The sequence below is a fragment of the Lipotes vexillifer genome, unplaced genomic scaffold (assembly GCF_000442215.2).
Source record: "Lipotes vexillifer unplaced genomic scaffold, Lipotes_vexillifer_v1.1 scaffold668, whole genome shotgun sequence".
NCBI classification, from domain to species: domain Eukaryota; kingdom Metazoa; phylum Chordata; class Mammalia; order Artiodactyla; family Lipotidae; genus Lipotes; species Lipotes vexillifer.
This window is the reverse complement of record NW_006785319.1, coordinates 4008416-4021502: the sequence shown is the minus strand read 5'-3', so window position 1 is coordinate 4021502 and position 13087 is coordinate 4008416. Positions and strand designations below refer to the sequence as shown.

Here is a 13087-nt window from a genome sequence, read left to right as displayed (position 1 = left end):
AGTAAGGGTTAACCCTCACCATCTTTGAGAATTTCCACAGGATGGGTCAACTGTCCACACCTGCAATTGCAGTTTATTGTGCCCAGTGGCTCAAGGAGGAGCAATGCCACACAAAGAAACCAAACTCCACATTCATTTTCAACCTGTAAATCAAATGACTGTCCGAGGGGCAAAAGGGATACTTAACTCTAGCAGGGCTGCTAAGGCACTGACACCTACCCATGCCCTGTAAATACTCTTACTTTGGCAATGGCCTCCAAGGTTAACTTCTGTAGTATTCAACCTGATACAACGAAACAACTAATGACAATTAGACCATATAATTTTTCCCACTTTTGCCACAAAATGTATAAATTAACGTTTATATCACTTGAAAAATGCCTATACAGTCAGCCCTCCGCATCCATGACTTCCACATCCATATTCAACCAACCACGGATAGAAAATATTTTCTAAAAATTCCCCAAATTCCAAGAATAAGCTGCATTTCCAGTGTACTTCAATTATTTACACAGCACTGACACTGTGTTAGGTATTATGCATAATCTAAAGATGATTTAAAGTATACGTAGGTTATATGCAAATACTGTGGAGGCTGCGGTATGTAAGGGACCGAAGCATCTGAAGACTCTGGGGCTCCTAGGGCAGATCCCTGTGGGTACTGAGGGGCGACTATACACTAACACTGCTGCAGCCTGGAAGGTATGTGTCATTTAGAAAGCACAGCTGGTCACATACTGTCCTCTACAGACATATTCATATAAAGATGGAAATCAACATTTGTAGCATCAGTAGGTTTGATTAGCGAATGAAGGTATAACAGTGTATGCCCTTGACTCTAATAATAGCTATATCAGTCGGCTACATGGTGAGCTGCAAGCCTCCGTCCACCACCAGGACGTGCCCTGTAATGTACGGAGACTCTAAAAGAAACACGACTGCATGGGCCACATCAAGGGGGTCTCCAAACCTCCCAAGAGGGATGTTTTTCTTTAAATGTTCTTCTTTCAAGTCTTTCGTCATATCTGTATGAACAAATCCTGAAAGAGAAATGTTTGCTCATTTAGTTGAAAAGGGAAGACACTTGCTCAATTTCAAAAAAATAAAAATAAATTCGCTGCTGAAAATTTGAGATGATTAATAAACCTTGTTTAGGAAATACAGAGTTTTGCTAGCAATCAGTAACCAAGTACTCATTTTTTATTCAATTTAACCCAATGAACATTTACTGAACATTAAAATATTTGACCCAACTCGTAGCACAATATGATTGGATAGATATAAACATGAATAAAAATTCCATTCCTAAGGAACCTGTAACCTAGGGAGGAAACACTCACTTGCACCCCTAATTATAACAAAAGGAACTTGGGCGAATATCCTGATAGAGGTGAACACAAAGAACCACACAAGTGATTAATTTTCACTTGATTAGAGGTGGAGTGGGGAAGTAGAGGGAAGGAAAGCATCACAAACATGGTCACATGACCTGATTTGGCAGTTCTGACAAAAATTAGTTTCATGTGCTATATCTAAGATAGCTGATGATTAGAAAGACCAGCATTTCCAATGTTCCTATAAGAAAAAACTCTAATGGAATTATCCAATCCTGATGCAAGTATACACAGAAAATTTTAAAGTTAACACGGCAGTGCTGTGTGCAATAAGGCTTGCAGAGAACATGTTCTCACGTAGCAAGAGCTGTAGTTAAAGTGACATAATATATGGAGCACCAGTTCTAAATGGTTCATAGCACAGAAGCACTGCATATCTATTAAGGAAATATTGTGAGATTAGTCTGATACATATGAATACATATTACCAATAACTTCTATAATCAGTGTTCTGTATGCTACTCATCATTTAGACTTAAAAAAAGAAGGCAAAGTACAGCTGTGATGAAACCGCGTCATGGGTGCGCTGTGAGCAGAGCTCCACCTACAGGAAGATCCCAGTACTGCATGAGCTGCGGCTACCCAACAAGCAGGGTCGCAGGGCTCCTGGATCCGAAGCCTCTTGGATACACTTCAGGGTCAAAGGTGCCTCAGAAAGTGAATCAGGAAGAGAACGCACTTCACATGCTTACAACGTCGACTGAATAAATCACGAATCTAACATTTAAATATCCAGGTCAACTTCTCAAAGAGTTCATGATACAATTATTTACTCTAAGGTTGTTTTGAATTCTAGCAAAATTGGCATAAAATATTTCCCCACTAACTGTCAACCCTCCGCAGAAAACCAATGATGCATTTTAATCTTGAAAAACAAAACAGACCTCAATAAACTACAGTAAAAACGCGCTGCAAGAAAGACCTCGTGACTACCGGTTAGCTCAACTTCTAGGTGGCTCTGCTGACGTCTTCTCAGAGGTGGCATTTCGTGGCAAGCAGGGCACTGGGTGAGGACATCCCCCACTAGCTTCCGTCCCCCACTCTGCTGTACTCTGCAAGCTAACAGCTGGGCAGCATGCACCATCTAAACTGCAGGCTGCTCCTGTCTCGTAAAACAGGGGCAGTAGACTGAGAATGGCAGACTTCAGCTCTACATAGCTACGACTCCAGGATGAAGGTATGCCTCGTCACGGGTCGTCGTATTTCCCCTCAAAGGCCCTCAGTTCTTACACTGCAGCCGCGTGACTGGAAGAGCTCCTGTTCAGCAAGCACCGGTGGATGCTCATCCGGGTTGTTACTCAGGCTGTGCTGAAGGGAACTGAGGTGCCCAGCTTCTGGGGGAATGTAAGGCCACACTGTCTGTGAGAGGCCACCACAAGTGTTTTCACCCTGGGAAAAAGGCAGATCTGGAATAGCGCGCGAGGTGCGGAAAGGCAGACTGCAGACAGGAAGGGAGATTCAGGCAGTGAAACGGCGAGGAGGCAGACAGGCCTCTGCCACTGAGATGCGGCCGTGGGACAGACCTGGTCCTCCAGAGCCAGCCACGGGAGCCAGCCACCGCGGCAGACACTGACACACGCGTGCTTCTGACAGGAGACAGGCCTCGTCCGACACCACGGCCTGGACTCATGTCCGTGAGGGCTCAGATCTGTCGAGGAGAGAGCGGAGCCCGCGGGTCCAGCACAGCGTCAGGCTGCTCAGGCCCCCGCCCCGCGGGCCGGCTCTCCCTCCACTGCTCCCACCGAGTGGAGGATCAGGGCGTCATTTCACAGGGGGAGTTCCATGGCCTCTCCCACTGGGAACAGACAGCTGGACAAAAAGACAGGCCTCACAGCACAGCTGCCGGCCAGCGCTGGAACCTGCGCTGAAAGCCTACAAGTGCAGTGGGGGGCGGAGGCCAGGCTGAGAGGGAGAGAAGCCGTCCCCAACGCTGGCTTCTCCTCCTGGACCATGATGTCGGATACAGAGAGCAGGAACCTGTCCCAAACGCGTGCACCGTCCTCTGTCAGCAGCCTTTTTTTTTTCCTTCTTAAATTAATAGACTTTATTTTTTAGAGCAGCTTTAGGTTTACAAAAAAACTGATCAGAAAGTGAGGGAGTCCTCACATACCTCATAAAACACTGCCTTCCCCCTGCACCCCGCAATTATTAACACCCTGCCTTAGCGCACTGCGTCTGGTGAACCAACACTCATACGCTATTAAGTGAAGTCATGGTTTACCCCAGGGGAAGCCCTTTGGGTTGGACAGGTCTATGTTCTGACAGATGCAGCTCATCATGTATCCACCACTACAGCCTCACGCAGAGCAGTTTTACTAAAACTAAAACTCTACCTGCAGCTTCTTCAAATCCACATATATCGTCCCCTAATTTATCAGAAATCCAAAAAAAGCCATGAAGCTAGTCTCTAGTGATAAAGTAGTCCAGGCTCTACCAAATTTCACTATCATTTTATGCTACAGCTCATGAATTACACGATCCTGAATTATAAATATAGCCACAACCAGGGCACTGCATATAAAGTCTCCTAGACTCTCTATCAAATCTCGTGGGACCTGAGCAGAGATATTAGTCGTTTGTAAACATTGCACACACCCATTTTTGTGCTTGTGTTGTTTCCCAATTTATGATCTCTCCTCGGCTCCAGAGGACACTCTCCCATAGCATTCTCCCACTTTATTTATAAAGCTGTGGAAATTTCACTTTACTACATATATATTTACAACACCTTTCAAGCTGGGTTATAAAAATTACAAACTACCAGTTGGTGCCACTGTCCACAGATGGTGTCACTGTAGATCACCTATGGGAGTTAGAGGTTTCGGCGGGCTGCAAAGCTGTCACTCCTTAAGCCAGAGAGAACTGAGCAAGAGGCGCTCGGCTAACTGAGAACAGGACACCGCTGCTGCAGTTCCACATCCGTGATGGCACGCTCAGTAAACTTCTGAAAGATAGGAGCTCTTTAGGAACAGGAATCTCTTTCTCAGAAACGCAAGTGTGTGGTTCTCATCCAGTGAGAGCTTATATTTGGTCAGCTCCCAAGGAAATGCACTTCCTTGACCCATTTTTGGCTACCTATAGAGTATAAATGAACAGCATCTCACTTCCATATGACTTGGTCACTGTTTTAGTTTTGAATATTTTGATATACAGCAGAGAGCTTATATTTAAATAAGACGCCAGGACTTCAGCCAGTTTTAGACACCAGTACTACCAGCTGTGGGATGTGCACTGTCTAATATGGCTCTCTGCTTAGATGTCCATTCTCTGATATAAGTTCCTAGGACCTAGAAGGAATTAAAATAATCCAAGACACTTTTTTAGGGAGATAAAACAAGGCTGTTGCCAAAATCTAGACCAAGATTTTAACCAGAACAAATCTGTATGTTCTAATATTATGCTTGTAAAAGTGTACCGGGAAGCAGTGTAAAAAATCACCACCACACTGAACAGCACACAACAGCACCTAAAGCAGTATCTGTTGCAAGCATGTGCCAGCAAGACTTTGTCCCAGGAGTAAACATAAAAGCTCTGCAACTAAAGAAAGGGAGGAGAGGGAGCAAAACACTTAGGGTGCCCCTGCTGTGCCATCTGCCCAGATGTTAAGGGCACATACCCTTTGAGCCCTGGCAGCTTCAGTCCCAAGACGACACTCGTATATATACTCACACACGTGCAAAATAAATCACTTAGAAGTACTGTCACTGCATCACCAGTCGGACCAGCAAAAATCAGAAACAACCGAAGTGCCCAAGGAGAGGCACAGGTTAAATGAATTACAGTGCACCCATGAAACAGACATTACTGCCTTTTAACTCAGCCATTAAAAACAGTGAGGCAGTCACAAAGGACCACACTTCGTACGACAGGGACAGAAAGGAGACGAGTGGTTGCTAAAGGCTGGGGGACTGGAGGGAAATGGGGAGTGAATGCTCACGGCTACAGGGTTTCTTTGGGGATGATGAAAATACGATGTTCTCAAATGTATCACGGTGCTGATGGAACAATTCTGTGACTACACTAAACCCACTGAATTGGACATTTTAAATGTGTGAATTGAGGTATGCGAGTCATATTTCCATGGAGCTGTTATTTTAAAAACTGAAGCAGTTCTCCACACGGAATCAACTCCAGAATAGGCTGTTCTCTGAGTAAAGCAAGGTACACAACACTGTGAATAGTATGATCAATTTGTGTTTTCTTAAAAATATGTATTGTGAATGAAAAATGTTGCCTGCCATATCAGTAAACAAAGTGGTGGTCCAGTGGTTAGGACTCTGCGCTTCCACTGCAGGGGGCGTGGGTTCAACCCCTGGTCTGGGGACTGAGATCCCATAAGCCTCGGCGCCAAAAAAAAAGTAAACAAAGGCTGTTGCAGCCATCAAGCCACTACAGCTGCCCCCAATGGTGAGCCCTGAGGGGACTCAGGATGGGACAGATAGGAAAGCACACGACACTGGCCCCAGAGAGCTGAGGTGCAGACCAAAGGAATGATTTCAGTGAGCCCAGACTCTTGCATCTTCCCATACACAGAAAAGCGCTAAACTCCTTAACTTGAGATGTCTGGTTTTCTTTAATTAACAGTCATCTTTTGATGTTCCGACCACCTGGCCTTTGTTGCAACACCTCCTCTACATCCTGGCTCCCCCCTTACCTCTTGGGAGCAGCCCCTCGGAGCTGTCTGAGAGGCTGCGTCCCAGGCTTAAGCCCTCAGAAAGTCATATATACATATATATATATATATATATATATATATATATATGTATATATATATATATATGCTCAACTGACTTATATATGAAATACAGAGAGAACTAGCTGACTGTGGTTGGTTGCCTCCGAGGAAGGAACTGAATGGCTAGAGAAGACTCACTTTTCACTCTATGCCTTTTTGTACTTTTGAATTTTGTACATGTTTGTGTTATCTATTGAAAACACATTTTTAAAAGCAATGTACTGGGCTTCCCTGGTGGCGCAGTGGTTGAGAGTCCGCCTGCCGATGCAGGGGACGCGGGTTCGTGCCCCGGTCCGGGAAGATCCTACATGCCGCAGAGCGGCTGGGCCCATGAGCCACGGCCGCTGAGCCCGCACATCCGGAGCCTGTGCTCTGCAACGGGAGAGGCCACAACAGTGAGAGGCCCACGTACCACACACAAAAAAGCACTGTACCCAATACAGTTTCAATTTATCAAATATTCTGTTTCTCATATTCAATATTTTCCAAACAGTAACATTTATCCATGATGAGAAATTTATAGTTAATGTAATACCCAAACTTATCAACTAATGCATCTTTAAAAAGTTAAAAATATTAGGCAGCAAATGATAGCCTAATTTATTACTGTGCTTGGCCCTTGTTTTTCCTATTATGATTTGCTTTTTAACTGTTTTTAACTTAATTGGAAACTCCATTTTCAGGTGACGAGGAAAACTAACATTAAAAATAAACGTATCAATTCTGATGTTTATCAACTCCGTTAAAGGATCTGAAGAATCTAATTGAAATTACTACCTACAATAAAGTTAATAATCCATAGACTCGATTTGACGCTACCATTCCAACTTGTACTTTGCTTCTAATTAGTGAAGCATGTTCATACCATGCTTATAGCGCAGCCAATATAATATATTACACTACAGCCAAGATAATAAAGGTCACCCTACTCAGTGTCCACATTTTTTACCAACAGGTTTTTTCTTTCCTTCAGTGTAAACTGCACTAGAAAGTAAGATCTTTAGGAAAGGCTATACAAACACACATCCCTAACACTCATAAAATTTCCCTTTATATACAAACTGGATTTGCACTATTTAGCCTGTTGCCTTGACAACTAATTAACCCTGACAAAATCAAGCACTCCTTCTCCAGCGTTGCCATAGCGTCACAGGGGTGCCTGCTTGGCACTCATCACATGGCACTGTAATAATCTGTCTATACACCTGTCTTTCCCACTGTACTTCTTTCCTGTGGCAGAAATAGCTTATTCGTGTCTGTAATTTTGGAGCGTTGCCAGCGCTCACATACAGGAGACACTCAGGAAGTCTGCTGAATGAATGATTAGAATCAGGATTAGGAACACTTGCACTACCCTGAAACCATCCAGCTTCGAGATCATCGTGACCTAGAGTTAACTATTCATCACCCACACTACTGCAATCCCTAAAAAAGAGAGAAGCACATACATGCTGCCCCAAACCATAAATCATCTACTCTATACATGGTTAAACTCGGCTAACACGAAAATCAATCGGGCTGCACAAAGCACACACACACAGAAAGCAGTGCCAAGACCACAATGCAGCTTTGAGATTTCCTTTTTTTCTTTTTTTTTGCCCCAAAAATGAATGCATCTAAATCAAGTCATTTATCAAGTGTTCATGGATTTGGAATGCTTGAACTCAGCTGGTCTCTGACTAAACAATGAATTGGGACGATGGAACGCTGCAGAGCAAGAGGCCTGCCAGGACATTCCAACAATTCCCTGGTCCCTGCTGATTCAGCACTGGTGCCAAACGCAACACCAGCTCTAGGGCCCACGGAGCAGAGCGGCCAGGGTGGACTTCAGCCTCCTCCTTACGAGCCCCCAGCGGGCCGGCCCCAGTGCCCACAGCAAGCTGGGTCAAAGGTCCCACGGCGACTGGCAGAGACACAGGAGAACACTCACTGTCCTCAACTATCCATTAACCAAACCTTCTATCACACCAGCTAATGAGTGATGATGTAGATTTGAGTTTTAGCACCTTTTTATTAGTCTCTTAACTAATTCAGGTGATTTTTATCAACTAGTAATTTGTCAAAAGGCAAATAATGTAAAGGTAAAAGTTATAAAATTGGAAGATTGCAGGTATTTTAGACAGAACATAATAGCAAAAGAACAAAAAGACCTAAATCTTGTAATGATGTAAAACAAATCTAAGGGGCCATAATTTTCAAGCCTTATTAGCTGACAATCAAAAGAGAAAGCTTTTGTAACAGTTCCACCAAAAACTAGCTGTGGAACCTTGGGCAACTCAGTCTGTCTCTTGGGGCCCAGTCTTCTGAACAGTTAAGATGACTAGAATAAATCATCACTAAGATCCTGTCCACCTAACATTATCCCATAATCAGTGCAAAATTTTAAAATAAAGATCTTATATAAAATATAAGGTACAAGAAACTTTTTTCTAGGCACCAGTTCATTACTTGATTTTTTTTGCAATCATTTTAGAACTATTTCTAATCATTTTAGAAGTATTCAGGTTCTAAACTACTCTTATCTATGCGTATCAATTCACAGGCTAATTAACGGCTTCCTTCTCCATAAAGCAAAAGCCATAATCAATAGTTATTTTAATAAGTTTTAGATAAACACACAAATGTGTGTCTGACAAATATGTAATCGTGTGTGTGCGCACGTGCCCGCACACGCACATGCGCTCTGGCACGCATCTGGGCTGGGCGAAGCGCACACTTTCTCATGCTGCCACGCTCTCGTGTCCCCCATGCTCTGTGAGCCACCCCAGCTCTGTCTACACCTCCAGGGAGCAGCTTGGGACCGGCTCCACTGCCACACACTCACACGAGAACCAACAGCCCGATATCAACCTGCTCAATTCGTGGACTTGTCAACTCTTTTGGAAAAAAAAACAGACAAAATGTCAGCCTTGGACAGGTCTTTTCTACTTTTTTGTTTATTTTGTTATCTGCAAATTTGCACAAACATATAAATGGTTCTACTCTCCAGAGACGTGATTTCTGAGGTTACCGTTGGGACCAGAGACTGTGCTTGGAATACTGAACCGCAATGTTTTCTTAAAACCAGAGCCTACTTTGTTACACAGGTCTGCTTGTAAATTTGTGGAACCCCAGATATTTGAGGCAGCTTCCATAATTCTCATTTTGTATTTCTAACTGGACCAGTACTAACTTTGTATGTGCTTAACTGGTTTATACACGTTGGGACGCTACCTGGTACGTTTCTGACTCATCTTAGAAGCACCGTACTTAGTACTCACACTCTCAATGGTTCTGGCCTATTCCGACAGGACGGTGACAGGACAGTCCCGGAGACTCTACCTTTCACGTTTGGGAGGACCTGATACGTTTTCACGTACATACTCTGAAGCGCTCGCACCTGCCCCCCACCATCCTGTGGACTCCGTGCACCCACAGCGCTGTCTTCTGGCGCCTGCGTGCTCGCTGGCTGTTTCAGTTACTCCCGGGAGCCTTAAAACGTGTGGACATCAGAAAGGGAGACGTGTGTCTAAAACTGGAGCTTTGGGGCAATTTAACCTTTTTGAATTGCGCTTCAGCAGAAGTTTTTCCTCCTAATCCTGTGCCTGTTCTGGTCCAGGCGGAGGCTGGTTCTGCAGCTCTGCCTTGAAGGAGTGTGTCCACAGTCACTCCACCCCCTCTCCCTTCTGCTCTGAAGGTCACTCGGCACACAGTGGAAATCCAAGTTTAAAATGGGACTTCAGTCATTTGTAGAATGCTCTGTGTTCATGGGTGCAGATGGCTACCAAATGGAATAAACCAAGTTTATTATTATTATTACAAACTGGGGCAACTAATTTGAAAAGCAACAAACCAGCTCTAAGTTGTACACTCGAATTTATTTTAAAAGTCTTAGCACAAGTTGGAGAATTTCAACTTGTTGCCTTTAGCAACCTAAACTATAATTCCCATCATTCTGTTTCAATATTTTCCAATTACCTGTAACAGACCAACCAGGTTAAACTGGCTTTGCGTCCTATTTAATCCATCAATATTTTCAACTCGTGTGGAGTGCCTCAAGTCAGCCCAGTGAAAGGAACAGGTGCACTTTATGAAACGCCCCCCTCACCTTCTCCAGGAGGCTCTGACTGCCGTGGTACCGAGCCCACAGCACATTTGCTTTGTCTTCCAGGTGACCTGCACCCTGCTGGCTTGGTCTTCCTACAGGCTTCACAAGAACACCAGTGTTCCTGATGGATTCTCCACAGGCGGCCAGCTCTACTGCGAGCCCCCACCCCCACCTCCCGGCCCCAGGACTTTTACTCCTGAAGATTCCTTAAATTCCCACCTCTCTAACCACGTTCATTGTGGGCCACTCCCAAACAGGTCGGATTTTAGCATCCTGAGTTCTCTGAGGAATGCCTCCCGCACACGGGCTAGAACCTGCGACGGCCGGCGTGCGTGCCCTCACTTCTGTTACCACGTGCCACCACTGCCCCCCGCACCATCCCACAGCAGGCCTCAGAGCGCCCCCTTCACTCACTGAAGAGGCAAAACCACAGCTAAAATCACTGTTACAACCTACTACTTCCCAGAGTGACTTTTCAAAAGATGTTTCTTCCTCCTGAGCCTGCGTAAAATATATTTTCTCCTTCAAATTTTTCTTTGTGTTGAAATTCTAACGTGAATACGGGGCAGCTCTCTGGGGCACAGTGACACCCAGTGAAAGGCGTCTTCTCCATTTTGGAAACAAACATGTGACCTCTGATCATTCTTTCTCTGTACAAACACTGGCTTTCTGCAGTACAGGCAGACCTCGTTTTATTGCGCTTTGCAGACACTGCGTTTTTTACAAGTGGAAGGTTTTGGGCAACCCTGGATCAAGCAAGTCTATTGGCGCCATTTTTCCAATAGCATTTGCTCACTTCATGTCTGTCACATTTTGGTCATTCTCAAAATATTTCAAACTTTTTCATTATTACTGTATTTGCTGTGGTATCTGTAATCAGTGATCTTTGATGTCAGCACTACAACTTGACCACTGAAGGCTCAGATGATGGTTAGCATTTTTTTAGCAATAAAGTATTTTTCAATTAAGGTATGAACACTGTTTTTATAGATATAGTGTTACTGCACACTTAATAGACTACAGCATAGTGTAAACATAGCTTATATGTGCAATGGGAAACCAAAAGCTTTGTTGACTCGCTTTATTGTGACACGCACTCTACTGCAGTGCCTGGAACCGAACCAGCAGTGTCTCTGAGGTCATCAGTACATCGGTTATTGTAGGGGATTACTGCATGAAATGTGCAAATGACATCATCTACATAGCCTTGTTGGATTATCTCCTCTGGTTCACACTGTTATTAAAAGCACATTGTATTATAGAACTATTCAGATATTTTAGATATAAAGATGTGTTATTTCTTTAATCTAGACGTATGGAATACATTAGGTAATAGATGCATTACTTGGAAAGTTCTGCTTTGACAAACTGACGACGTCTAAATTAACAAATACTGTATCCCAGTGAGCAGCAAATCAATGAAACAACCCAAGAAGAGGAGAAAGACAACTAAAATGGAAACAGTTCTCCAAGGGGACACAACTTGGACCCGTTCACCTGCAGGGTGTATGCTACCAGCACTCCCCAGCCCACTTACTTGAAATTCTTACATTCAGCTCTTCAGAGTTCTTAACTTAAATACAACTGACTTTAAATGAGAAGTTTCTCTTGTCGTTTTAGTACAGATGCAGCAACCCGGCCCCCTGAATCCCATCAGACCGAGGTCACGCCCTCCCGGGCGGCGCTGCTCCGGGACTGAGTAACAGTGCAGGTCCCCTGCTCCTGTCCCAGCACCTCTGAGAAGTGCCTGATGATGATGACGTACTTACAGACACAAAAACAGTCTTTACTGTTACTGTAAAAAGCCACAGATGCATATAAATGAAAAGAAAAAAGAAGTTCCCGCTTACCTGGTGCAACTACATTCACTCTAACTTTCCTTCTTGCTACTTCTTTAGCAAGAGCGCGTGAGAACGCAACTAGCCCGCCTTTACTGGCGCTGTACACAGACTGGCCAGAACTGCCTTTTATACCTGCAATGCTTCCTGGAAAAAGAAATGAGAGCAAATTCAAACCAATTAATGGGGTTACTATTCTGAATGTTCAGATACTCTACAGTAAATAAACAAGGTACAAACTATTCTACCCTGTCCTTTGCTGAAATTAGGAATCCTAACCATTTGACCATTTGTCATTTGAGTAGTAAGACTTAGGGTCCGAGTCTGCTCAGATACACAGAGAAAACAGGATCCAAAAGAAGCTCACGGGAAACCCTGAGTGCCAGGCAGGGGTTGAGAACGGATCCATTAAGTGACAGGAACCCATTCTCATCTCTGAGGAGGACAAACATGACGAAAATTCTACAGTAGTTACAAAGGCTGCCAATAGGAAAAGGTTAAAACCAGAAAAAAAAAAAGTCAGATAAAGGCTGATTTTATGATTCTACCACACACATAAGGAAGTATTTATTTCCACCTAAAAAAAATAGTTCATCTGAGGATAAATCTTATGAAATTTCAACTACTATCAATCTAAATTAGCAAAGTTTCAATTGCACACTATCTGTAAAATTGCAATTTAGTTACCTTCAGTGATGTATTAACCTGTACTACCTACTATAAAGATTCTTGGGTGGCTTCATTTACATGAATATGAAAGAATAATTTATAATTCAAGTATCAACTGTATGGAAATAAATTCTTGCAGAAGAGAAACTGGGGAAATAATCTTCTCCACCAGTGACCTCTACTTATGATATAAAAATTAATCAAGAGCCTCAGAAAATTTTTGAGAAAGTAATTTAATTTTAGAAAAAGAAACCATTCCAAATACTTCTCAAATTATAATCAACAAGTCCAATATTAAAATATTTAACCGGGGCTTCCCTGGTGGCGCAGTGCTTGGGAGTCCGCCTGCCGATGCAGGGGACCC

The 13087-nt window shown here is 43.6% G+C and overlaps 1 protein-coding gene across 1 annotated transcript in view; it reads right to left on the bottom strand.

Annotated features, from left to right (window-relative positions):
- Positions 1-861: 861 nt before the first annotated feature.
- CBR4 (carbonyl reductase 4) overlaps positions 862-13087 on the bottom strand; it is a 17689-nt gene continuing 5463 nt past the window's right edge. The window contains exons 4-5 of the mRNA XM_007457376.1: positions 12067-12201; positions 862-1040 (exon numbers count right to left, since the gene is read on the bottom strand). Coding sequence (XP_007457438.1) covers positions 862-1040; positions 12067-12201 — 314 coding nt within the window. The remainder of the gene's footprint in view (positions 1041-12066; positions 12202-13087) is intronic.